This window comes from Oxyura jamaicensis, chromosome 11 (assembly GCF_011077185.1).
Source record: "Oxyura jamaicensis isolate SHBP4307 breed ruddy duck chromosome 11, BPBGC_Ojam_1.0, whole genome shotgun sequence".
NCBI classification, from domain to species: domain Eukaryota; kingdom Metazoa; phylum Chordata; class Aves; order Anseriformes; family Anatidae; genus Oxyura; species Oxyura jamaicensis.
Window position 1 is genome coordinate 19,037,702 of NC_048903.1, and position 23,794 is coordinate 19,061,495.

Here is a 23,794-nt window from a genome sequence, read left to right on the forward strand (position 1 = left end):
ACCCCCTGGGGCCAGACTTCTACTACTTGTCCCCAGCTGGACAACAGCTTCCACCAAAAGCCTCTGTCACAGAGAAAAGCTCACAGAGAAAACCGCTCTGCCTTTTGATGCATCTGCAGGTTGTGTTTTGTCTTTCCAGCACAGAAGCTGCGTGCTGCGGCCACCAAGGAAGGGCTGAGCTGCTGCTCTCGAGCAGCTGGCCAGGAAGGGAGGAGAACATCACCCGAAACCAGACTGAGGAAGTGCCAGCCACGTGGGGACAGCAGGCATCTGTAGCCCCTGGGCTAGGAAGAGTCCATGCCTGGTTCGGTAAATGGTTAAATAAACAGAGGACCTGACATTTTTTCCCACTCCAAAAGGACAAGTTATTATTCTCAGGTGTCCATAATGCCTCCTTGCCACAGCTTTTGCTCCCTTCATGCTTTATTGCTTCCTGGTTGCATGGCAGGAGCCCGGGCTCCTTACCAAGCCTGCCCTGAGATTACGTCTCGGTTGAGCAGCTGTCCCCTCCTGACACCACTGCAAAGCCCTGTCCTGCCCTGCCAGCCAGAAGATCACCAGAAAGATGATAATTTGTGCCTGCCAGCAATACCTTCATAGACAAAACTAGCACCACATTACACATCTTGGGGGGGGAAAAAAAAAAAACACCACCCAAAGAGCCAACAAAGTCCAGTACCTATGCCAGAAAGGTATGCCAGATGTCTTCCTGCTTGGGCTGCACTGTAAAACACAGTGGGGAAGCTCTGAGGGTGCCCACACCTAGCCCTGACCTCCACCATGTCCCCCTCATTCTTACGCTCACCCCCAGGCGATTGGGCACAGCTGGAGACTGGGGACACTGGGCTGGACGGTGCTGCACGGTTATCTCACCTCCTTTCCCAAATACGAGCACTTAGGAGGTCCTGCTGTTCCAAACGGAGGCATGAACTTGTGCTCCAGACAGACGCTCTCCATCTGCCTCTTTCAAGCCCGAACGTACCCAGTTGAAGCCTCCAGACAGACCTCGGATCAAAGCAACGGTAACAAATTTGCAGGCGAGACTGCCAAGTACGGCTTCAACTGCTCCCACAGAGCAAGGGGTTTGTCAGCGAGCACATCCCGGCCCAACGGGAGGTTTTTTTTTTTGCTGCGGGCAAAGACGAGCTCTGCTTATCCTCCTGGGCTCCCGCATCCGCTCTGTGCCACGCTGCTGCCGCCGGCTCTGCAGACAGCCACCGCCGCTCTCCAGGCAGTGCCCTGCCCGTGCCTGGCACCCTGGTGATCTGAAACCTGGTTTGAACTGGCTGTTCAACTGCACTCTGCTCTACAATTAACCAAATTAAAGTAACAAGCTCTGACATAAACCCCATTTGCTGATCTTGCCAGCTGCCAAGACTCTGGTAATTGCGCCAGCGAGCGATGGGTCACCTGGGGCCTTGCTGCGGGAGGGACCTATTTCAGGCCATGCGCGGCATGTTCAGACCCTCTCTTTGAAAAATGTTTCATTTGCGCCTCAGTCGTGTCCGTTCCAGTCTTAATAGCAAAGCAATCTTCTATTGCAGAAAGCCGTTAATCATAATTAAGGATTTTTAACTTGCCTGAGCAGCGAGGAGAGGGAACACAGCCATTGAGAGAACTCAGCAGGAGGGGGGGCGTGTGGCGGGGGCATTCGGTGCGTCTCCCTCATGGAGGAAACACAGCCAGAGAAAAATGTGTTGTATGTAGAAAAAAAAAAAACAAAGGAGAAGATCCACTCAGCAGTTGAGCCACTTCCTGAGAAAAGCAGTGAAAGTTCAACAGACTGAGTCAGAAAAACAAGACAGCAAAGAGCTCGCAGGCGCCAGGGTTAGGAGAGCATCTGCAGCATCTTGCAGCTCCCCGGGACGTGCCCACTTGGTAGCTGCAGAAGTTGTTTGCTTCTCTCCGATCACTGTCACTGGCTTCATGCTCTGCTGCTGCGTTGCATTACAGTTTTGTACAGCAGCTTTTAAACTTGGGCCCTATTAGCAGGCGAGTTTATGGGTGTCTGCTAACGGTCTGAAAGACACCTCTGGAAATCCTGGACCAGCAGAGAGTATCCAAGGAGGAGCCAGAGCTCCTGGGTTACATTTCTGATTCTCATCAGGGGCTATGGACAGGTTATAGCACCTCTCATTTCAATTGCTTCCTTCTGTTTTATGGAAAAACGCCTCTCCTCCCAGTGCTTTGTAAATACCATTCACGAAGAGCTATCATTTCTCCTTCGGGCTGAAGCTGAGGGTCTGTGCTGCTGGATTCACTGCCCCACAACACCCTATCAGGTCTATCACAGACCTCAAGGTGTTCAGGGAGTCCAGAATCTGCAAGAGTTAGCTGCTCCCTGGAGCTGTGTATATAAGCTAACAGGAGGGGAAGAGAACGCCCCCCACTCACCTTCCTAAACTGAGGCATGGTGCCTTGCTCTACATAGGAATTTGCCTACGTCCACTAGCTTCTGCCAAATCTTCCTGAGAAGTTTCTGAAAGCTGAGGAACTAAGATCTTGAGCTTCCCAGCTCCTCCTTTTGCAATGGTACACCAGAGCGCAGCTTGGGCCAGACAAGTTTTATTTACCTTTCCTACCTCCTCTGCATCTTGCTGATATAACCAGAATTGCTTCTGCCCTCCTCTTCTTGTGCAAACACCTGGATTTTCACAACCTCCGTGTCTGCCAGCATAACATTTGCTGATGAAACATAAATAAGCAGACCCGGGAGCGGCGTCGCAAGCCCTGGAGCGAGGCTGAACTGCAGGCAGCCAGGTGCACGGCACAGAACCCATGCCTTGTCCAGCAGCCAGAAAACAGAGGCAACGCAGAGACCCTGGATGAACAGGGTCGCTTTGATCCTCGGCACAGCATGGAAAGGTATTTCCTAAATGCCTCCTTGTCCACCCCTATCAGCACAGATGAACAGCAAGGTGCTAACCCTAAACACACCACCCACTGGGTTTCCAGCCACTTGCCATAAGCTTGGGTTTTCTTTGCTTATTTGCACAGCGGGTTCAATCCACATCCATAGAAACTTGGGATTGAGGACGACAAACAAAACTGAGCCACCTGACCTTCTAGAGAAGGCAAAGAGGGGCTAACTAGAGCCAAACAGCTTGATGTGCAAGACAGCCAAGAACATTTGGGTAGGACAGATCACCTGCACGTCATCCAGACCTCCTAGCATCAGAAAGGCTGTTAAATGCAAGGCCATTAACAGTGCTAAAGGGTCAGTGTAAAAATGCAGGCAGAAAAACACACGCACACACACAGCTGCTGACCGTGTTGACACACCTTAGGCATCAAGGAGTGCTTCTGCTGCACCCGAAGACTTGAGACAGGGAGAGAGAGAGGGGACACCCAGACAGAGATGCAAAGAAGCAAACTGCAAATACCAAGGTATTAGCTACTCTCTAGATAAATACGTCTGCGTTGCTGGGATAGCTGCACTTGGAAAACTGAGAAGTCAGAGTCTCTCATGGCAGCTGCCTTAACAGCCACTCAGCTCACAACAGGAGAGAGCAGGGTGCCAGGGGGCAAGTGCAAGATGCACTCCTTAGGCTCCAACACAAGACGCCTACCTTCATCCAGCCTAGTATTTGGCAGTTCCTTCAGAATATCCAATATGAGCAACATGTAATGTGCTACATCCACAACTCCTTGGAATAAAAGCTTTTTCCTTGGAATAAAAGCTTTTCAGATGTCAAGGTACATTTCTACCCTGAGCAGTTAATACAGCTATGAACCTCCACAAGATATTAAACAGTTCACATCATCATTACTAAAACCCAAGCTTTCAGGGCATGCAGGAAGAGCCACTCAAGCTTACAATGATCACAACAAGCAGCCCAGATCACTGACTGCTTCTGCATTTTGTTGCTGCTGTTGGTGGTTTTTGTCCATAAATGCATTTAATGCAACCCTAACCCTAATGTCATAAGTTAATGCAACCCTAACCCTAAAATGTCATAAATGCATTTATTTTTGGACAGGCAACTTCACACTTGTGAAACACAAACACCCCAGAAAGCTGAACCTTATCCTTGAATCTGTAATTGCCAAGAATTTTCTGGGCAGAGTGGGCAAGAAACAAGTTGGCTGAGCAGAAACAAACCACCAAACCAGAACAGGCAAGCTGCATAACATGAACCAGCCATGCCCACCTGGCCCCAGCATCTGAATTCACCTTTGGCTGGAGATGAATTCAAAGATTAGAGAGTGAGAGGCCCATAAAACATAATTGTGTTGTATCAGCCCTCCAGCATTAAGATACCTGATTAATCTCCAACATGTGCTTGATGTGATTTAGAGGTGCAGAATGCTGGCAGCTTTCCCAGCTTCCTTGTTCGTGCCCTCCTTCAGCACAGGCTTCCACTTTCCGTGCCCTCCACTAACAAGAGGGTGAGTAAGGGAAGCTATTGTGCTTTTCTTCAAAGCTTGCTCTTAGAAAAAATATTTTTTTGGAATTATGAAATATGGATTTCTGAATGCCAATGTAACAAGAAACAGCACGGGCAGCTGCAGGGCACACTCTTCTTGCAATCTTCTGTGCACAAGCCTCAGCCCCAACTTGTAGGGACACAATCAAAAGCTGGAGGAACATTTACTAACAATAGGCTTTGACTCACCTCTGCCAAAGAGGATCTACAGTGCAAGTTAATCATGCTCCAACTGGGTGAACACCCATCAGGTTTGATTTTGGCCTCCAGATGCATCTTAGACACCTACAGCTCCACCACCAGAAGATGCCCACGTCCTGGGTTGTGTCCCAGAGCCATCCCTTGGGTGAGCTGCTCCCTCCGAGCACAGACAGCGATGCAGCAGCCACCCTGCTGCATGCAGGGGCACCACTGCCCGCTGCATCTAACTTCAGCTATCAAAAAAGCAGGTCGTGACTGATGTGACAGAAAATTAAAAAAAAAATATATCACTTAAAAACAAACTCCTAAATACTGATTTGCTGTTCAGATTCATTCTTGGGTTTACCCTAGGAACATGAGAGGTTATGAGAACTGGTCAAAGGAAAACTTGTGGCAGATTTCTTTAGCTATGCTCAGCACTTACTTCTTTCTAGATGTCTGAGTGACAAAGCGTAGGTATACAAGAAAGACGATTCAGACAATGACAATGCTTGTTTTCTCCTAGTATCTGTGTGTGAGAGGCTTGGAGTAGCCCAAGATTTTGATTACCAGCCATGAAATGCAAGTTCTGTCATTTCAGCAGGACCCCTCAAGAGAAATCTCACCCTCTAAGCTAAGAGCTGTATTCTGTCCTCTGTTGTTTGAATTTATCTGCTCAGTCCTTGGCTCTTGTGACAGATTTGGCTCAAGTGGCTTTTCTTGGACATTCAACTGATGTTGCCACTGGCAGGAGAGAAAAAAAAACTCAGAGGAAAGGAAAAGGGAGTAAACTCCCTCAGGTCTTAATCACAGGATTAGCCACACACACACACAGAAAAAAAAAATAAAAACTTTGGTTAAGGAACTAGCAAAACAACCCTCACAGAGAAAGAGATCAAATGGGCTTTTTCTAGGAAAAGGATTTGAAAAATGAAAGTACCACCCAGATCTGCATACACACAGCACCAAGATGTTGCTTTGCAGCTGGAGTACTTAGATGGCATTTTTATTAGGCTTCACAGACATGCAAAACACATTAATTCATGACTGAATGGTTGGATCTTCATTTCTGCATTTTTAGAAACCCTCCCATGCTGAGTTTAAAATTTGCCAGCCAGAATGACATCTCTAAATACCCCTTTACAAAAGGCAAACAATATCTGGGGGGGGGGGGGGGGGCCAGTGCTGGCTAATATTACACACATCAATTTAAAGAAAGGGCAACATGAAAAGCAAGATTCCCTGCCTAGTAAAAATTCTCCATGGCAAACGTCTGGAGTTAAACCTGCCTGCTTTGTCCTTAATTCACCTCGTGCTTGTTCAGCAAATGCAGCTCTGCTGGTCTCTGACAAGCACAACGAAGGGAGCTAGACGGATAATGCTGTCGCCATCAAAACAGGCACTTGAGGCACTGCAGACAAGAAATTTAAGATCAGAAATCAGGCATTAGGAGAGAAAAAGGGACAATAAGCTCAATAAAAATAATTGAGTGTCAAATTTTGTTTCCTTGAGTCCCAAAGGCCCAGTTTTTTTAAACAGAACTTCTGGCCAGGAGTCACAGTGGAGTCTGTAGCCCAGCACTGTGCAGCAGCCAGAAACCTCACTGCTTGTGCTGCTCAGGGTTAGATACATGTTCAAGAAACCCTAAAACATCTATGAAGGAAGGTCAAGTATTCCTGTAATTCTGAGATATGATTCTAGCTTTTTTCATATGAGAACTTGCTGAATATCCTTACATATAAGAAGCACGAGCACATCCTTAAAGATCAGCACAATTCCTGATGGTTTCATTCCTAGGTGACTTTGCACCGTGCCCTGCAGGGTGATTTGGGTATGAAGAGCACAGCTGTGGACCCAACCACACACCTGTGTGTCACATCCAGCAGAAACAACCCTAAAACCTGCACAGTCACCTTCCAAACTGGCTGCGCTGTCTGGCCCCAGGCATCCCAACTTCCAGCCGAGTCCTGCTGCATGCTCACTGGGTAAATAGCATGGTCAAAAATACAAGAGAAGGATGACAGAAGGCAGCTTGGGAGAGCTCATAAAACACAACAACAAGCAAAAAAAAAAAAAAAAAAAAAAAAAAAAACCCTAGTTCTTTCTAAGAGTAGAGTGAAAAAATGCTGATCCAGTCAATGCCACAAGTTATTTATGCTATTTGGGTGGTACAGGCTGGAGGGCTGTACCGATGGGGGCACAAATACAAGGTTTTACACACTAACACGCTAAGGATGGGACACTGAACTTTTAAAGCAACACAGCTTCAGTCACACAAAGGCTTTTAAAAATTTAACTTTTATATTAGCGAAATAATTGCATCCCAAGTGGATCAGTTATACTGAGCCAACCCTCAAGAAGTTGAAAGGCTGTCTTAAGTAGGAAACCAGTTTCTCCCCTCCTTTTGAGGGCACAAAAGAAGATATGAAACAGCTGTCCGCAGAAAGATCACAAGCAAATCCTGTGTTCTGTGTGGTAATATTGCCACATACTCCTTTGTCTTGAGATGTTTCTGCTTTTTGGAAAATAATGAAAACGTTCAATGGAAAGATAACAAGAAATAAAAACAACAAAAGCTGAAGGCGGAAGGTCAGTGCCGAGAAGGACATACTTCTGTGAAGTCTCAGAAGTTTCCACATTTGAGCAAGAAACTGTGGTATTGCTCCTCTGTTTATGGATACTGTAAACACAAAACAGCAATGGGAAAGCAAGCATTAAAGCAAGCTAATCGGCTGTGCTCTGACTCTATCCGGAGTGTCATGGGAACATGCAACCCCTCCACCGCTGAAATTTCTGCACCGGAGAAATCGCCACAGGAGGATTTTCCACTTGGCGTGTATTTCACCCCAGCAGCCATTGCCAGCTTGGGACTGAACCTTCGGAGCCGGTAGCGCCAAGAGTCCTATTTGTCCAAAGAGCATTGTGAGTGGTATAAAAGAAAACAAGGGCGCACACAGGAGCAGAAAAAGCATGACACTGGCGATGGGACTCAGATCACCCACCTACTCAGAGGTTAAACGGGCTTTTAGAAAAAAAACTCACCATTTTAAAGTGTCAGCACTTCAAAAGACTGGGCCTGTAGTATTTTGCCTGGAGAAGATCCAGCAGCTCTGCACTGTGCTACTAGCACATAGCACAAGTTCAGGGAGCAGAGGCACGAAGGTTTCCAACGCGCTGACTTTGTCTCCCTGCTCCATGGCAGGTTCACCTTACTTGATCCACTCCTGAGAGATGTTTACTAACCTGTTGCTGCAAATCTCCGCTGAAACAGTTTCACAGCCTCTCTGGACAATCTACTTAAGCTCTGCAGTATAGTTAAAAATGTTTTTCTAATGCCTAATCTAAAATTTCACTCGACTCACAGATTGCACTCATTTTTCTCATCCAAATGAAGACTGAGAACAGTGCAGCGCTTTCCCATTTTTAGTATGCTTTAAGCGATGGCAGTATGTTCTCCCTTGAAGAAAAAAAAAAAAGAAAAATGACAGTTTCCTGATGTATGCCTGCTACATAAGAACATTATCTGCCATAATTTAAAGAAAAACAGAAAGTTGCAAATGGCATATGTATGTGATGTGAAAGCTAATAGGAAGGACATAAGAAGGGAGATTGCAAATTCTTAATGACTTAGCAGAGAGCTTGCAACTTCCATAAGGAGATTAATAAAATCCATGTTAGACCATGGGCAGAATCCTAGGCAATAGGCTGTAAAAGAGAAACTCAGACAGACAGTAGTGTGTCACTTATAAAAGCAGGCTTTGTAAGGAATGTCCCCTGTAGATGCCCAGGTTGCCAGTCTGATCCAGTCTCCTTTACAGTGAGTGTGGTGTGTACACACAGGAGGAAAATTTATTTGCTTTTAGATGTTAAAATCTAACTATTGCCTTTAACTGTGGTAATTTTTATTCTGTCTTAGGTGGCGAGGTGGTTTATCAGGAGACTAAATGTCAGCTATACATTAATTTAGCAGGAGACTCAATTACAGCTATATGGCAACATGCATAAAAGCCACAGTTAGTACCTCTAGAGACCCACCACAAACTTGAAAGTGTAATAGGTTTCATACCACCTCCATCCAAAAGATGTACACAGAGGGAAGCAGCTTCAAACATGCTATGGCTTCAGCACAGACCGGCTTTTCTGAGGCAGCTCAAAAGGTGCAAGCCATTTGTTCAGCCCTGGCCCATTATCCTGTTGGGCTGTGCACTTTGTAGGGAATGTTACAGGTCAGCTAAGGGCACGAGAAAGCAGCAACCAGGACAACTTTGCTAGAGAGAACTGCACAAAAGACTCCATTCATAGGTCATCAGATGTACCACTGGCAGCCAGAAGACTACATATTATAATACCAGGAGAAGAGAAAAACTGAAGATTCCAAGTTACCAGGAGATAAAAAAGCTGCTGAGACAAAGGAATATAGGAAGGGTGGGTCTTATACACAAGACCAAAATGTCATCTTGTTTACAGGTTATAAGCCCATGGAATTAACACACATTTATACATGAGGGACCAGGAGAGTGATTTACCCTCAACAGAAGGACCAAAGATCAGTACAGAGGGAGGGAAGATGATTCTGAAAATGCAACTTAAGATTATTATCTGCCAATGAAAAAGCAATTGTAAGGACTTTTAACGGTGTTAAAGAACTATCAAAGGTTTATTTTTACTTTTCCTTCTAAGAGGGGGAAAAGTTCAGCAAAGCAGTCTGGGGAGATATGAAGAGGAGGGAGGTATATTCTGTGATAAGCCTCAAACAACGTTCCTGTTGAGTGCAGGCACTGAGCTGGAAGAAAATAAAACCTCTGATAAAGCAAGAAATTCTGCAAAGACAGCACTAGTTCCCATAGCTGAGACAGGAATTAAAATGCTCACGTGCATACACATACCGCCCCCCTGCTAGTACAGAGACAGGAGGAACTATCTATAGCCTATTTATGTTTATTGTATAGCTACTTTTATCCACATTGAACAAGTAGGGTTTGTACTATTCCCAGAATGTTTTTTTTTGTTTGTTTTGTTTTAAACAGAACTCACACAAAAAAAGCAGACAGTAAAGCCTATTTGTGTAGATTAGTTAATCAAAGGGGGTTGGAACAAAATATCTCCCTAGGTTTTGAGAGGATTTTACAAGTGTATAAAGCAAATAAGCAAAGAAAAAAAAAAAAAAGGACCAGAAAACTTGCTTTATCTTCTTCTATCAACATTGTCTGGTTGTTAGTTGACAGACATGAATGCTGCTGTCAGCTGAGAGCACAGGTTTCTGCAGCCTTGGCTGAGCCAGCTGTCTGAGCCTTTCCCTAAGCATGAGCTTTCCCTACGAACTTGCCTGAGATGTTCCATACTTCAGTGAGGTAAATAAAAAATGCCATAAACAAAATGCACAAGGGTACTCAGCCATTTACAAAGCACTAGCTGGAAATATTGGACAAGCATGCAAGACATCAAAATTTGCTTGGAATACACTTCTGCTAGCTCTGAAATGCTTGGGATTGGACTGTTGGGTTTTATCTCCAATTCCCAGATTCTGCTGCAACTACACACCACGTTCAAAAGCAAAAGGAAATGTACTCACCCCTTGCAATCTGAACGAAGCCAAGAATGATGATCAAAGCCAGTGCCAGCAGTTTTGCCGCAGCAAAGGCATCCTGAACACGAGTAGCAGCTTTCACACTGTAACAGTTCACTGCTGTGAGGAGCACTGAAAAAAACAGACAAGAAGGGAGACATCAGTTTTCAGTAAAACAAATTATGACAAACTGGTATTTGCTTTTTGCCAAAACCTAAACAAACGTGAAGTGTCTCAAAAAAAAAAAAAAAGCAAACACATTCCATGAAGTTCACAAGTGTAACTACACGCAATGGTTTCAGGAGTTCTTTTCTAGTGACTTGACAGAGTTGAGACCATTCCATATCACACCAGCCACAAGCAGCCTTCAGTCGCTGAGGATCACATCCTGACTTCTTTCAGCCTGAAGTTCAGAAGGCTGTGTTCTTCTTCAAAAATTTGCCATGTTTTGAGTAACAAACTTCAAGTTTTGAGTTGCTTTGTCCAGGATCTGAAATATTAACTTGTCAAAAAACAAGACTCTGCAGCTATGTACTTCTCTAATTTCTCTCTTATTTTTGCAGCAGGCGGTTTGAATGGTGCATGCACCCTTTGGGACAGGGAACTGCCCTTCTGCACTGGAAAGTACATTTCTGAGGGCATATAAATAAAAGTGGTTACCGCAACCATTAGACTCAAAGTACTCGGCTGCAATCCCTCTTAAGTTGATCCAATTAATGTTGCAGTTGCATGGAAACACCACAAAAATGTCAGGATAACTTCCAGAAGTGATATATTGTTACTTGTTTAACAATAGCACCTAAAAGGCTATCAAGGCCACATTGTGCTGCCCACTGCATAAAAAAAAAGCAGCCCTAACACAATCAGCAACCTCCCAAACAAAAAAAGCCTACAGGTCAGCAGTGCAAAGGGAAGGGAACCCAGATCTGATGAAATCCTCAAGCTGTTGCCAAACACAGCACTTCCTGGCTGAGTTTCATCTGCTTCGGAGAAAATAATGGTTAAAACCTTTATTGATTGTCCAAACCACTTGGTATTTCTGTGCCCTGGTCATCCTCTGCTCCCCACAGCTTGCTACAGAGACGGGCAAATGTCACACTGTCACACGGAGAATGACAGTGCCCCACGTGCTGGATGCCCTCCCCTCCTCCTTGTCACCGTGCACTAAGCCACCCCTCGTTCCCTCCATGTCCTGCCAGCCGGCTTGTCACCACCACTGCCCGCGACATGCCCCCGGGGCCAACCAGTCACGGAGCAGCTCGGGGAGGAGTGGATGGACGTCAACCTTCCCTCTTTAGCCGGAGGCTTCTCCCTGCGGGCTCTGATCCTTTCCCACTCAGGTTGCAGCTTGTATTTTTACTCTGCAGGAGCCAGGCAAGTTTTTCTAAAGCTGGTAGAGGACGGAGCAAGGCAACCGGCGCTGCTCCGTTACAGGATGTACTCGAATAAAACCCGGCTACTGCGTTCCTTCAGCCTGCCACCCATTTCCCTTTCACTCTGGCAAAGGCTCCTTCCTACATCCTGTAGCTTGTTTTCACAGGACCCCCCCTGCCCCTGCCAGAGGCAAGGAGCTGCTCCCCCAGACATTGAGGCTGGACACAGATGACCCTCCAGAGGTTATCGGCTATATCTGCATTCACAGTTTAAAGCCCAGAGCATTTGGTGCAGGTATTTCAGCCTTCATCAGCCCCCAGAGGAATATGAGGGGGCTCAAAAGCACCTTCACCAGGTCGGAGCTCTGTCTGCAGGAGACTGCTGGTGCAGGCTCCATCCCAAAGCCTGTCCCCATGGGGCTGAGCCATGTGTGGTGTTTCAGAACAGGGGGGGCAGAAGGCTGATAAAGGCAGTAATACCAGCAGCTGCATGGCTTGTGCCCTTAGACTCCCAACACACACAGAGCATCACAGGGAAAACCCCAATTCTCCTCTACCCTAAAGCAGGATTACACCCAAAGCACAGACCCACACCCAACTGAGTGTGCAAGTACACCTGAAGGACATGGACACCATTGTGCCCTGTGCTCACCAGCCCATCTCCAGTTTGAGACAGGTGGATGGCAGCAGCAGTGCCTGCCTTTGCTCCCTGTCTCGCAGCAGCGAGTACCATTTTTTGCTCGTCAGCTCAGAGCAAAGGCACAGTCCCACATCCTCCCACCCCGCTTTCCAGGCAGGGCACGAGTGGAACTAGCGCAAAAAAAAAAAAAAAAAAGCAAAGTGAGAAATAAAATGATGGGAGGAGGAATGAGCACTGACATTTAAAAGGGCCTTATCAGTTGTCTGCTGCCCTGCATCGTGCCCTGTCTGTGAGAAAGCAGCTTTGCTGGTAAGAGCTCAGGAAATCCCAGAGCCCACAGCAGGGCCAGGAACAGCCTTGCTGGAACTTACAAACACGCTCAGATGTGCCCACGGCTGGCATCAGAGGCCCTGGTCTTCAGGGACTCCAGTTTCTGGGGCTGACAGCAATGATTAGATTTAGGGTTCCCGCTCGAGTGAGCGCTGCGGAGTGACAGGATTTCCCGGTGACTCAGAGCACACACAGGCAAGAGGGGATGCAAATTGCATCAGTCATTCACACATGGGTCTGAGAGCCTGAAATGACCACAGCACAATGGTGATATGCTAAGAGGATTTAGGTTTCCATGTACAGCTAAGGGCTGCAGAAGAAGCTTGTAGGGGACCTTTAGGTGGGGAAGAGCAAAGCCAGTCCCAGTGCAGCAGAAGGCATGTCCCAGATGCCTGCTTTCAGGACCATTGGCTTTTTTCCTCTCCCCTGCAAAGCCCTAGGACCTAACATCATTTGAACACAAGAGTATAAAGTTTGGAAAAATGAGAGAGATGGAAATCTTTACAGAGAAAAGCAAGGGATCCAAAACTACAAGAACAAAAGCCAGCAGTAAATAAGGAATTTCAGATTCAATTTTTTGGGAGGATCATGAAGTTGAAGCCCATTTGGCACGTTGAGGGTGTCTGGGCACTTGGAGTTGGTGAGAGAGAACTGACCCAGTGCGGCAGGGCCGAGCTGCTTCGTTTGGGCTGAGCTGCTTCATTTTGGCCGACCTGCCTCATTTTGGCCAACCTGCCCCCACACAGAGCAGAGAGCACACGATGAGGAGTGGTGCTGAGGCCGGTCACGCTGCCTCTATCGCATGCTCCCCCCGCCACGTGCTGCCCCAAGCAGATAGGCCCCGGCGCAGACACCACGTGCGCGGCCTTGGAGGCCTCTCAGCACCAGGCCGGCACTGCCGGGGTGAGCAGGGCCACAGCTCTATCACCCCGCAGCAAGAGACTCAGACACGGTTATACAGATATACAGGAGAGGAGAAAACAGTAAAATATACAGCAAGGTCATCTTGCTGTGTGTCTGCGCTATGGGGAGGCAGGGAAGAGGAGAAAAGGAAACCGTGAAGTGACACCAAACACACAGGACAGCTCGTCTCCCGAAAACACCTCTGGTGAATCCTACCGGGGAGGGAACCGAGGATCCAGGATTCACTTCGACCAGCGATTATGCTAAAAATAAATCTCTCCTTGTTTACAGAGGGATATTTAAAGGATGAGCTAACCCATCTAAAAGCACACTTTTCCCGTTAGCGAGGGCAGCCCTTGGAGGTGCACCATTTACATTCTCTTCCCCATTTAGGCATTCTGTTTCTTTGACAATAGCTGGTTCAGCCTCCCCGGTAACTACCGACTTTGCCGGGATCGTTTTTCTTGTTCTGGTTCTGTACGAAGCCTGCTGCTTGGGCTGCGGGACTGCAGCAGTGTACATAAAAGGCAAAAGCTTCTACATGGTCCCAAACTGAAAAGCACCACAAGCTTCTGTATTCAGCCCTTAAAAACATATCAGTGCCAGATAACGAGGCTTTGTAAAAATAAGAACACACTTAGGGCCAGAGACTCTGAATAGGGCTGAGATCTTCCATGCCAGTCATTACTCAGAGTCTTTCAAGCCACGATCTCTTTGCTTTGCTTTTCCCACCATGGAATAATATTTGTCTTTCCTAAAGGAGTGTGGTAGAGTTATTACACTTCAGTGTTTTCCAACATAAGACAGGCTAAAACAAAACAAACCAAAACCAAAACAAAAACAGTTTCACTCACTAGAAAGGCTCGTAAAGACACCGGCACGAAGCAACAGACCAAGTGCTTTTTCAGTAAAACTCCAACACAAATTCCAGTGGTTGCTCAACTTCTCGGGAGACCAGAGGGCTAGGGTTTCTTAAAACACAACATTTTACCCCTTTTTTATTCCTTTAATCTGAGGTGCTGCCCTGTAAAGCAGGGGCTTCGGGCCTCCTGGCGTCATTCCATTCACCTGAAATGAACTGCTTTACATGAGCAACAGGGAAAGCTTCAGAGCCACAGCTATGCTACAAATCAGCACCGTGATGCAACACAGGGAAAGATCAGACCACACTGCCCTAATTCCCGTAGCACCCTTCCTAAAGCTACCGCTGCTGGCAGTTGGTTGTCAGAAACCAGCGAGGCAGCCCATCGGTGTGACCTATCGGGGCTCTTCTCAGGAGTGATTCGAGGAATAAGAATTTCAGCATGATCTGAAGTGACACCATCTGCCTGATCCAGCAGCCCCAATGGCTTTACATACTTGGGATAACAGGAGTGAGAGTGCTGCAGAGATCTGAAATGTAAAAGATGGTACTATTACTTTTTTAAATCCTTGGTAGAAATTAAAAAGATACTCAGCTGTAGACGCAACATATTCATGAAGTACTACGTACCCCTTCATCTCTCCTGGTGACTTCTCATATGAAATAGCCCAGCTCTCAGGGGAGCTGCACTCCAAGCCACTCAAGCCACCCCTGACATGGGGAAGGTAACAGCAGCTGGCAGCCAGGGGCTTTCAAAGAGACAGTTGGCTTTATAAAGATAACAGTGGGTCCAGTTTCAATTATTTATCTGTCCTAGTAGTCCCAAATGGTTTCAGGCATGTCACTTAACCTGTTCTGCTGGCACTCACAGGCACAACTGGGTAATTTCTCCATTGCACTGATAGGAATGAAGGATAAACTGACTAAAACAACACAGGATCCAGCGCAGTAACTCCTCTACTCCCACTCCCTCTTATTTTAAGGGCATATTCCTTTCAACTTCATGGTCTCAAGTTCCATGATCCCTCCCAGATATGATTTCTGGGTGACAATGGGAATAAATCCCTACAAAACAGGTACAGAAAGGGATTGTGACAGTTCCCCACATAGAAGGCCATGATGAATGCACAATGTGCAACAACATCTCCTGTGTCTAAAAAGCAAGGGCAGGATGTAGTAAAGCTCCCCTGTGGGCATGTAGTTCTGCCCAATGCAAACAGTACATGAATGGGGCCCTAATACAGGTACACCAGGGCTCGGCATTTATGATGAAATGGTCTTGGCAATTACTCCCTAGAAAAGGGCAGGGCTGCAACGGGTAATGGAAGGCGGCCAAGGGCAGGAGATGGAGTAAAGACAGTGTTCGAGGTGGCTGCATTTGAAAAAATGCAAACGGACGAGCAGCGGATCTACAGCCCTGGGCACTTATCCCCATTCACAGTGGGGAAAAAGGATCAAACTCCAGCAGCCTATGTGGCTTGCTGACCAGGAGAGCTTGCTTAATGCCTTCCCAAGATCTTTAGCAGCTTTTCAGGTGAAGCGCTTCTGAAATGGGTGTAAGAGCTATTGAGATACTGCTACAGCTGCCTTCATGCTGTGTGTGAGGTTACTACCACCTGGGGAGCCTTGCACAGTATCAGTTTTGCCCTTTATTTCTTTTCCTTTGTGTTTCCCTGGCCTTGGTCTGCAGTGCTTCCTACATAATTCTGTATACACCTCTATAATGAAAACGAAATTATTTAAGCAGCATTCAGTTAACTTACTGCAAGTCGCCAATGGATTCCTATTCGTGATATTTCAAGACCAGAATCAAAGGGCATAGTAGGGCAGGGAAATTTGTGGAACACGTTTTGGGAAAGAATGAGGAAGAATGAAGGGAAATGCTCCACCTTAGCTTTCCTACCAGGAAAACAGGGACTATAACTGCAACGCTGACCACACACAGAGGATGAATCATGCAGCAACTCCTGTTTATATCTCACACATTTCTAGAGTACTTAGTCCTTACAATCCTAAGATGATGCTTCCATTTACCTCCTGCCATGGGATAATGTTAATTTTCTCCTTGTAATTGCAGAACAGTTCCCAGCTCCTTTCCATGGCCCCATCCTAAAGCAAAAGCTGCTCCTTCCTCTCTTTGTAAAGCACAGACACATTCTGTCTCCGAGCTAGGGCCGTGCACCCAAGTTTCAAGCAGAGAGAGACAAGGCAAGCTGAGTACATGGCCACCAAGAAACAAACCACAGGGATGACACCAGTACACAGCACAGAAACAAAGCAGTCCGCAAGCTTTCAAGAGAACACGCTGCCTGGTGAGAACTGCTGCCTAAGCCCACAAAAGGTTTAAGAGTTACTCTACGTAGTACAAACAAGTGAGGACGCTACGCTGACTACAGTAGTTTAAACAGGTTGGACTAGATGATCTCCAGAGGTCCCTTCCACCCCAACCATTCTGTGAAACCAATGCCTTAACTATTTACTAAGGTCAAAAAAAAACACCTTACATTCAGGCAGCTGTGAAGCCACAGAGTCTCCCTGTAGCCGCAGATACCTATTTCTAATAGCACAGCCTACCACAAGACATGCATACAAGGGTGTGCACAGAAAACGGGTAGGAAAATTTCAACTTGATAGATACTGAGTGAGGCATTGTGCCCTGCACAGTGGTAGAGAGAAAAGGCAGAAGGAAGACTTCTGTAGATATTTCTTCAAGGACCACTCCCTGGAGAAATGAGGCTATTGAAAAGGAGCGCTTGGCCCCAGAGAGAATGTGTCTATGTTAAAATTAACTTGTATTAAGAATAATCACACCTGGAAGCAGTTTCCTTTTCACTTTTCTTCCCAGAATAGCAATGCTGAGGAATTAGGGGATGAACACATAAAAAAAAAAAGACAGGTGAAAGGAGAAGGCAAAATTCCACTGGAGTTAAGTGGGATCCTTTCCAGAGCCACCTACCAGCTGAGACCATGAACCCTGGAAGTCTCTAATAAATGGCTCTTTTGGCTAGTTCCAGCCAACTAAAGTAATACGGTGTGTGGCATGGAGGCCATGAAGTATTGGTGCTTTCACTGATTACAGAGTGGAAAAAAAAAAATGAGGAAAGAGGTGTCTATACACTGGACTGAGGAAGAAGATGGTTAGCAACAAGATGCACGCGACAATAACCACCTCCAGACAAGGTGGGAAGAATAGAAGAACCACCACCCCAGGGAAAGGAATGCTTCTCACTTCGGTTCATGTCACACAGGACAACAAAGAGAGGGGCTGTAAAGCTGGCCACTGTCACAGCTCCATCTCTCAGCCAACTTTCAGTTCCAGGACGCCTCTGGTGCTGTACCAGGCTCGGCAAAGGCACCCATAGAAGTTGGCGCCAAGGGGGGATAACGTGACTATTTCATCATGTATCACAGCTCCCAGAAGCATCCACACCCTCAAATTTCCAGAACTCTGCAAGATTAAATTAACAAGCACTTACTTGCCATCTCTCGAGAGCTGTGCCAACCTAGCGCAGCACGGGGCAGAACGGCAGCACCAGGAACTGCTCAAAGAGCTCCATGAAGAATTTCAGGTTTGTAGGAGCCTGGATCTCAAGCCGAACGTGATTACCATAATTTCATATGAATTATCTTCTAAACAGCAAATGAAACCTTACCGATATTTTATGTGCACATTAGGCCCCACAGACATGTCACCAGCCCTCGCTGTACTGAATCAGGTTCCACAAATCCTCAGGAAGGCGGCTGGCCTTCAGCACCAAGTGCTAAATCCTGGGTCGTGAACTTATTGAAAAATTTCAGGCAGGTTTTAGTGAAAATCATGCTACCTATGCCATGCAGGAGGCCAGAATTCAGCTCTGTATGCTGCCTGGCAAGAACCTGCTTCCTCATCCATCGTGTTTGGATTGGGAAACACTGCAACTGCCAGACTACTGGAATACTTGAAATACTTAGCAACGTTGCTTTGAATTACACTGATTATGAGGAGTTTCTCTGAAAAAGCCTTCCCAATTTGTTCATGTTAGAAGAGCAAGACTCCAAAGGATCTCAGTGGTAATGTAAATCATTCAAATACACTAAAATTTAACGGGACATTTGTTGTGAGAGCCAAGAGAGGGGTGCCAAGAAATGCAGTAGTTGCTTGCTGCGTTACAAGAGTCCTCCAAGCCCTCATCCATTTCAGGAGAATCCTGCTAGAGTCAGAGGCTATTTTAATTAATGCTACTCTCTCTAATTAAACACAGATTTTAAGAAAGCAATCTCTGTCTTGCAGTATTAGCTGTACAGCAGGGATCCTACAGAGACCCCTTCCTTCCATTCTGACCACACAAGTTCACATTTACAGATGCAGCTTAGTTACCGAATCCAACTTACAGAAAAAAAAAAAAGCCTTCAGAGCTTTACACCTTGCTTGGCCTGGCAGATTAATTCCAAGCATCAATGCTACAGAACAAACCCATCTTAGACAAGTATAAGGTGTTTCGTGCTTGCTTTGTTTACCATTTAATAGCTGATGAGTTCAAAATCCACCTACAGCTTCACTTTAAATCTGGGTGGCTGTTTGACCAGCTGCTTAAAGTAAAACATCAGAACCAGATAAAAACATTCCTGCTTTCAACACGTGCGGTTTCTAGTTGAAATGCTGCCACTGAATATTCACTTATAGACTACAGCTATAATTTGGCAAGCATTCAAGGCATGCGCTTGCACACTTCTGCCAGACCCTGGATTTGATGCTCTTCTCCTTTAACTCACCATGTACGCAGGGGGCTGGCAGGCACTTAAGCTTCCACATGACACGTGCTGGTAGATATAACTCAACTCTGCACTGACTGCTACTCTTCTTCCACTACTAGGATGCTCATAACGAAAGAGACAAATGACAAGTATGTGATCATTTTGCTGGAATTCCACGCTAGCAGGAGGAGGTCCCAAAGTAATATTTCAGAAGTGGCAAAGGAAGCCTAGAGAACTTTGCAGGAAGATTAAAATAGCGGAGCTTTGGCAGCAGCAGATATCGCTGCAGCAATACCAGGGTTATTATTGCCAGATTAGCATATATAATTAATAAGTGATAAAAGGCTCGAGAAGCTAACGCTCAAATCAGTCATTTGACATTGAAGATCGAGAGCAAAATTATATGCAACTGGCAGAGTTTCTCAAGCTTCTGTGGAGCAGATTATGTTGTCAAGTATAAAATAACCTGTTAGGCAGCACACAAGGGGTGCGTAGCAGGCTGTGTATAAGAATGTGTGTAGGAAGAACAGTTCAGGCACTTGTGAAACACCAAGCAAGAATGAGTTCATGTCTGGAAACAACATTATCCCGTCTCCCTTCTCTGCAGGAAATTTATTGTACTACAGTTCAAAGAGCTATCACATGTTGAAAATCTTCAAATTAGCAGCTGGAAGTAAGAACTATGTATGTTATCTTTAACCGGATAATTTGAAACTTCCTATCCTTGAGCCACCTCCAGAACATACACAAGCATTGGGCTATGCTCTGATTTTTAATGACTTTTGTTAAGATTTATCAGTTTATCAATACTGATGTTATCAACTATGAGAAGTCAGCACCTAGTAACTGTCCCTCCAACGTCTCTAAAAGGGGCAAAGTTGGTTTACAAGAGATCATATTTGGGGGAATTCAAATGGCTCTTGAATTTTCATGCCTATCCAAAATTCTCAGTTTCACAAACTTTAACTTAGTCTGTTAAAAAACTCTTAGATATCAGGTGGAGTTTGCATTTATCCTTTAGCATTTGCTTTTTATGATTTATCAGCCTTAGAAGTATCAGCCATCTGATCTTTCGCATTAAATGACACGCAGTTTATATGACCGTAAGCTACGTAAGTAACCCACAGCCTGAAAACCGCTAATTAAACTACCTGCAAATTCTTACACCTGGGGAACACTGGGCGTTTCACAGTGAACGTAAAATAAGCCACGCTAACGACGAACTGCTTGACCCATCTTACTAGAGGAAGACTTCCTTGTAGTGAATTCTCACACTTTTATTTGACAACCTTAATTAAGCATCCGTGATGTCTTGTGGAATATGCCTTGCATACCAACTGAGCGTAGATTACAATCTTGATTACAGAAAATATCTTTTTTGAAGTTAAATTCTACTTACCACCCACCTTGTTTTCTTCAGCACATGAAGAGGAACAAAATTCCCTCTTCCAACCATATTTTTTCTTTCACGACTGTGATTTATTTAGATTATCTTAATGCCCAGGAATTCAGTTTTTGCATTCCATGGTGACAAATACTGAACAACACAATTTATTCAACTGTTCAACACCAGTAACACCTGAAGGGGAAACATGTAACTTTGTATTTCTCCTCTTATTAGAAACCACACAGTCAATTACATTTTATGTTGACACACAAACTTTGCAAAGAATACAGCTGGTACTGTTTTAGATGGCTGGGCTTTGCCTGCATAAGTCATCCACTGTTCAGGGCCCCAAATTCCCCCATTGCTTCCCAAACCACGCTTTCCCTCTTTGAGATAACTCATTACCATATGCTCTAGAGCGTATGACCATTTTTCCTACACTAAGGCTCCTGAAAAAACAGAGCCAACAAAAAACCACAAAGTCACTGGGTAGGGGTAAGCCTGGAACAACCACGTAGCAAGCGGCTTGTTAGTCCGTGGAAGCTTTGTGTGATTTGCTTAGTCCTTGGACCAGATTTACTTCATTTATTGTTCCCATTTCATGATGTGGTTTTGGCACCAGACAGTAGGAAAGCTAACTCCAGAAATCAAAGTTGCAGAGAACTAACTTGCTGAAGGCAATGCACGATGAACGAACCTTTTAAAGCAGAGACAAAGAAAGATTTAACCCAAAGCATAAACAAACTAGTAGCCAGGGGTGGTGGGAGTAAAGTTTAAAGAAGAAACACATGGAAATGACGCAGATTTGTGGAACCAGCAACTCTTTCCTTGGCATTTCAAGGTAAAGGTTCAAGAACAAATTCTGCTTCGGGAAAACTACTAATTGCTAGCATAAGAAAGCTGCAGAAACTTACACTACTTGTTAGAGAAGAAAAAGCGGGAAGGAGAGCTGGCATCAAGAAGTGTCATGATGCAATCCGCCCTGTCTCTGAAGAGATCTCGCCACAGGCAAGTCTACTTTACTCTTGTATTTATTTTATCAGTAAAATGGGAACAGAGACACCTGATCCAAGCTCTTTTGGCAAAGCTCCTGCAGATGAAAGTGGGTTATTCTTGATTATTATGTTGTTAATTATTGTACAGTTTGCTGCCATGCTGTTACTTACGTTACGTTATCTGTTAGCTAGTCATACACAGTATCTATCAAAAGGCTTGGTCAGCTTGCGCGTGAAGACATTTACAGATAATATATCTTCCCATAAAGACCACGTGCTACAACTTGTGAATGCCTGCGATCCTCGGAGGGTGAAGGACTCTATCACAATCTCCCTTTGGACAGCACAAACTGGCTTCTCTTTACAATAAAAATTACACAACTAGCTTCCTACACCAAATAAACGTTTTATATAAATTAATAGATCTCTCTGGATGTGTTTCTTTACAATGGCACAGGAACTACCAGCGGAGTGGAACACTGACTGGCTAGGAAATAAGGAAAGAAAGGCAGAAAATCATCCTGTATTTAAAGAATGCGGGATCTGGATGGGGTGACTTTGCAGTCGCCAGAGGAACACAAAATGGGGCTTCACTGGCAAAGTCACAGACCTCAAGATACCAGAGAAAAGATGAGAACAGCAGCAGCACGTGGCACAGCAGAGACACCAGCTCATCGTGGCACAAATGAACTCCTCCGTGAGGCACCCGCTCACAGAAAAGAACATTTGCTAGCAAAAAGAAAGCAATAACCCCAGTTTCCAAGCATGGTGCCCGTGCATTTGGAGCTAAGAAATGCTTCAGAAGCGGTGCAGCAAACAGCTGGGTGGTGCAGCACAGGCCACCTTCAGCACCAGCTGCTGGCAGCAGATAATTCCCCAGCAGCTCCTGGCTGCTCCCACCCCAGCTTGCATTCAGCAGCCCCACAGCACTGGGGGCAGCAGAAATCCCATCCCAGCGCACGCACCAAACCCACACCACATTTGTCGTGTATGCTTGCTGCATGTCCCAAATCACAGGGCTTCCCTGGGCCAAAATTGCCAGCTAGGGAATCCTTGCACTTGAATTATTTGGGATGGCGCCGTGCTTTCTGCTCTCATCATTCAAAACTGAGCCAAAAGCGTGCCTGCAACCAGCACGGGGATGGAGCAAGGGCACGGCGAAGGGCTGGGCTACGGGCGGACAGCTGCTGCGGCTGGGTTTTGCTGCATGCAAGGAGGAAATCAGTGAGCAGGAGCCACGTGGGACCGTGCAGTAGGACAGCGGCTACTTACAGACACACAGACAGGCCACCAGCTTGGCAGCATCGTCGGGCACCGGGCAGGTGGGGAAGATGGGCTTGAGCAGGTAGGTGGCGAAGACCAGGGCCACGATGTACTGCGAGGAGGGCCGGATGATGAGCAGCTCTATCCAGAGCTTGAGGAAGGCGGGCAGCGAGCCGTACACCTCCAGCATGTAGGCATAGTCCCCGCCGGACTTGGTGATGGTGGTGCCCAGCTCGGCGTAGCAGAGGGCCCCCACGATGGAGAACGCCCCGCAGACGGCCCACACCACCAGCGACAACCCCGGCGAGCCGGCCTCCCGCAGCACGCCGGTGGGGGTGACGAAGATGCCGGAGCCGATGATGGTGCCCACGATGATGGCCACGCCGTTGAGCAGCGTGATGGAGCGCTGCAGGGCCACCCCTTCTCCCTCACCCTCAGCGGCGGCGGCGGGCGGCGAGGGCGAGCGGGCGCAGCCGTTCTCCTGCGCCCCTCCGCCCGCCGCCTCCAGCATCTTCTCCATCGCTTGCTTCTCCTCCTCCTGAGCCAGCGAGGAGGCCGAACCCGCCGGGCTCCTCTTCTTCACCGTGCTGGCGGTGCCGGCGGTGCCGCCGCTGCCCGACATGGCGGCGGGGCGCGGAGCGGGGCGCGGAGCGGAGCGGAGCGGGCGCGGCCGGGCGCTGGGCCGCCACCATGCAGCCGCCCCTTTTGTGCCCTGTGAGGCGCCGGGGGGCGGCGAGCGGGGAGGGACTTTCGCATGAGGCGGGGAGCGGCCCGCCGGGACGGCCTCCTTGCCGAGGGGAGGAGAGGAGGAGGAGGAGGAGGATGGAGGGGAGGTGGCGGCGCCGCCGTCACCGCCGGGTCTCTCACGCAGCGGGGTGAGGCGGGGGGCGCACGCTCGGTGGCTGCAAGTCAGCAAAAGCCGCGTCTCCCCCTGCCTCAGCCGCCGGTATAAAGCCTTATCCACACAGACACTGAGCCAGGGCCTGCTGCTGTGTCACCCTCCTTTCTGCAGAGGCACTGCAGAAAGCTGCCTGCCATTTCTTATCGATCACCTGAAAGATTATATATATTTTTTAAAGCCAATCACAGAATCATCGAGGTGGGAAGAGACCTACAAGATCACCGAGTCCTAAC

The 23,794-nt window shown here is 46.8% G+C and overlaps 1 protein-coding gene across 1 annotated transcript in view; it reads right to left on the reverse strand.

The window, feature by feature from the left end:
- SLC7A5 (solute carrier family 7 member 5) overlaps nt 1–23,467 on the reverse strand; it is a 35,221-nt gene extending 11,754 nt beyond the window's left edge. Inside the window, exons 1-2 of the mRNA XM_035336802.1 lie at nt 22,670–23,467; nt 10,180–10,305 (exon numbers count right to left, since the gene is read on the reverse strand). Coding sequence (XP_035192693.1) covers nt 10,180–10,305; nt 22,670–23,282 — 739 coding nt within the window. The 5' untranslated portion in view covers nt 23,283–23,467. The remainder of the gene's footprint in view (nt 1–10,179; nt 10,306–22,669) is intronic.
- Between the last annotated feature and the right edge of the window lie 327 nt (nt 23,468–23,794).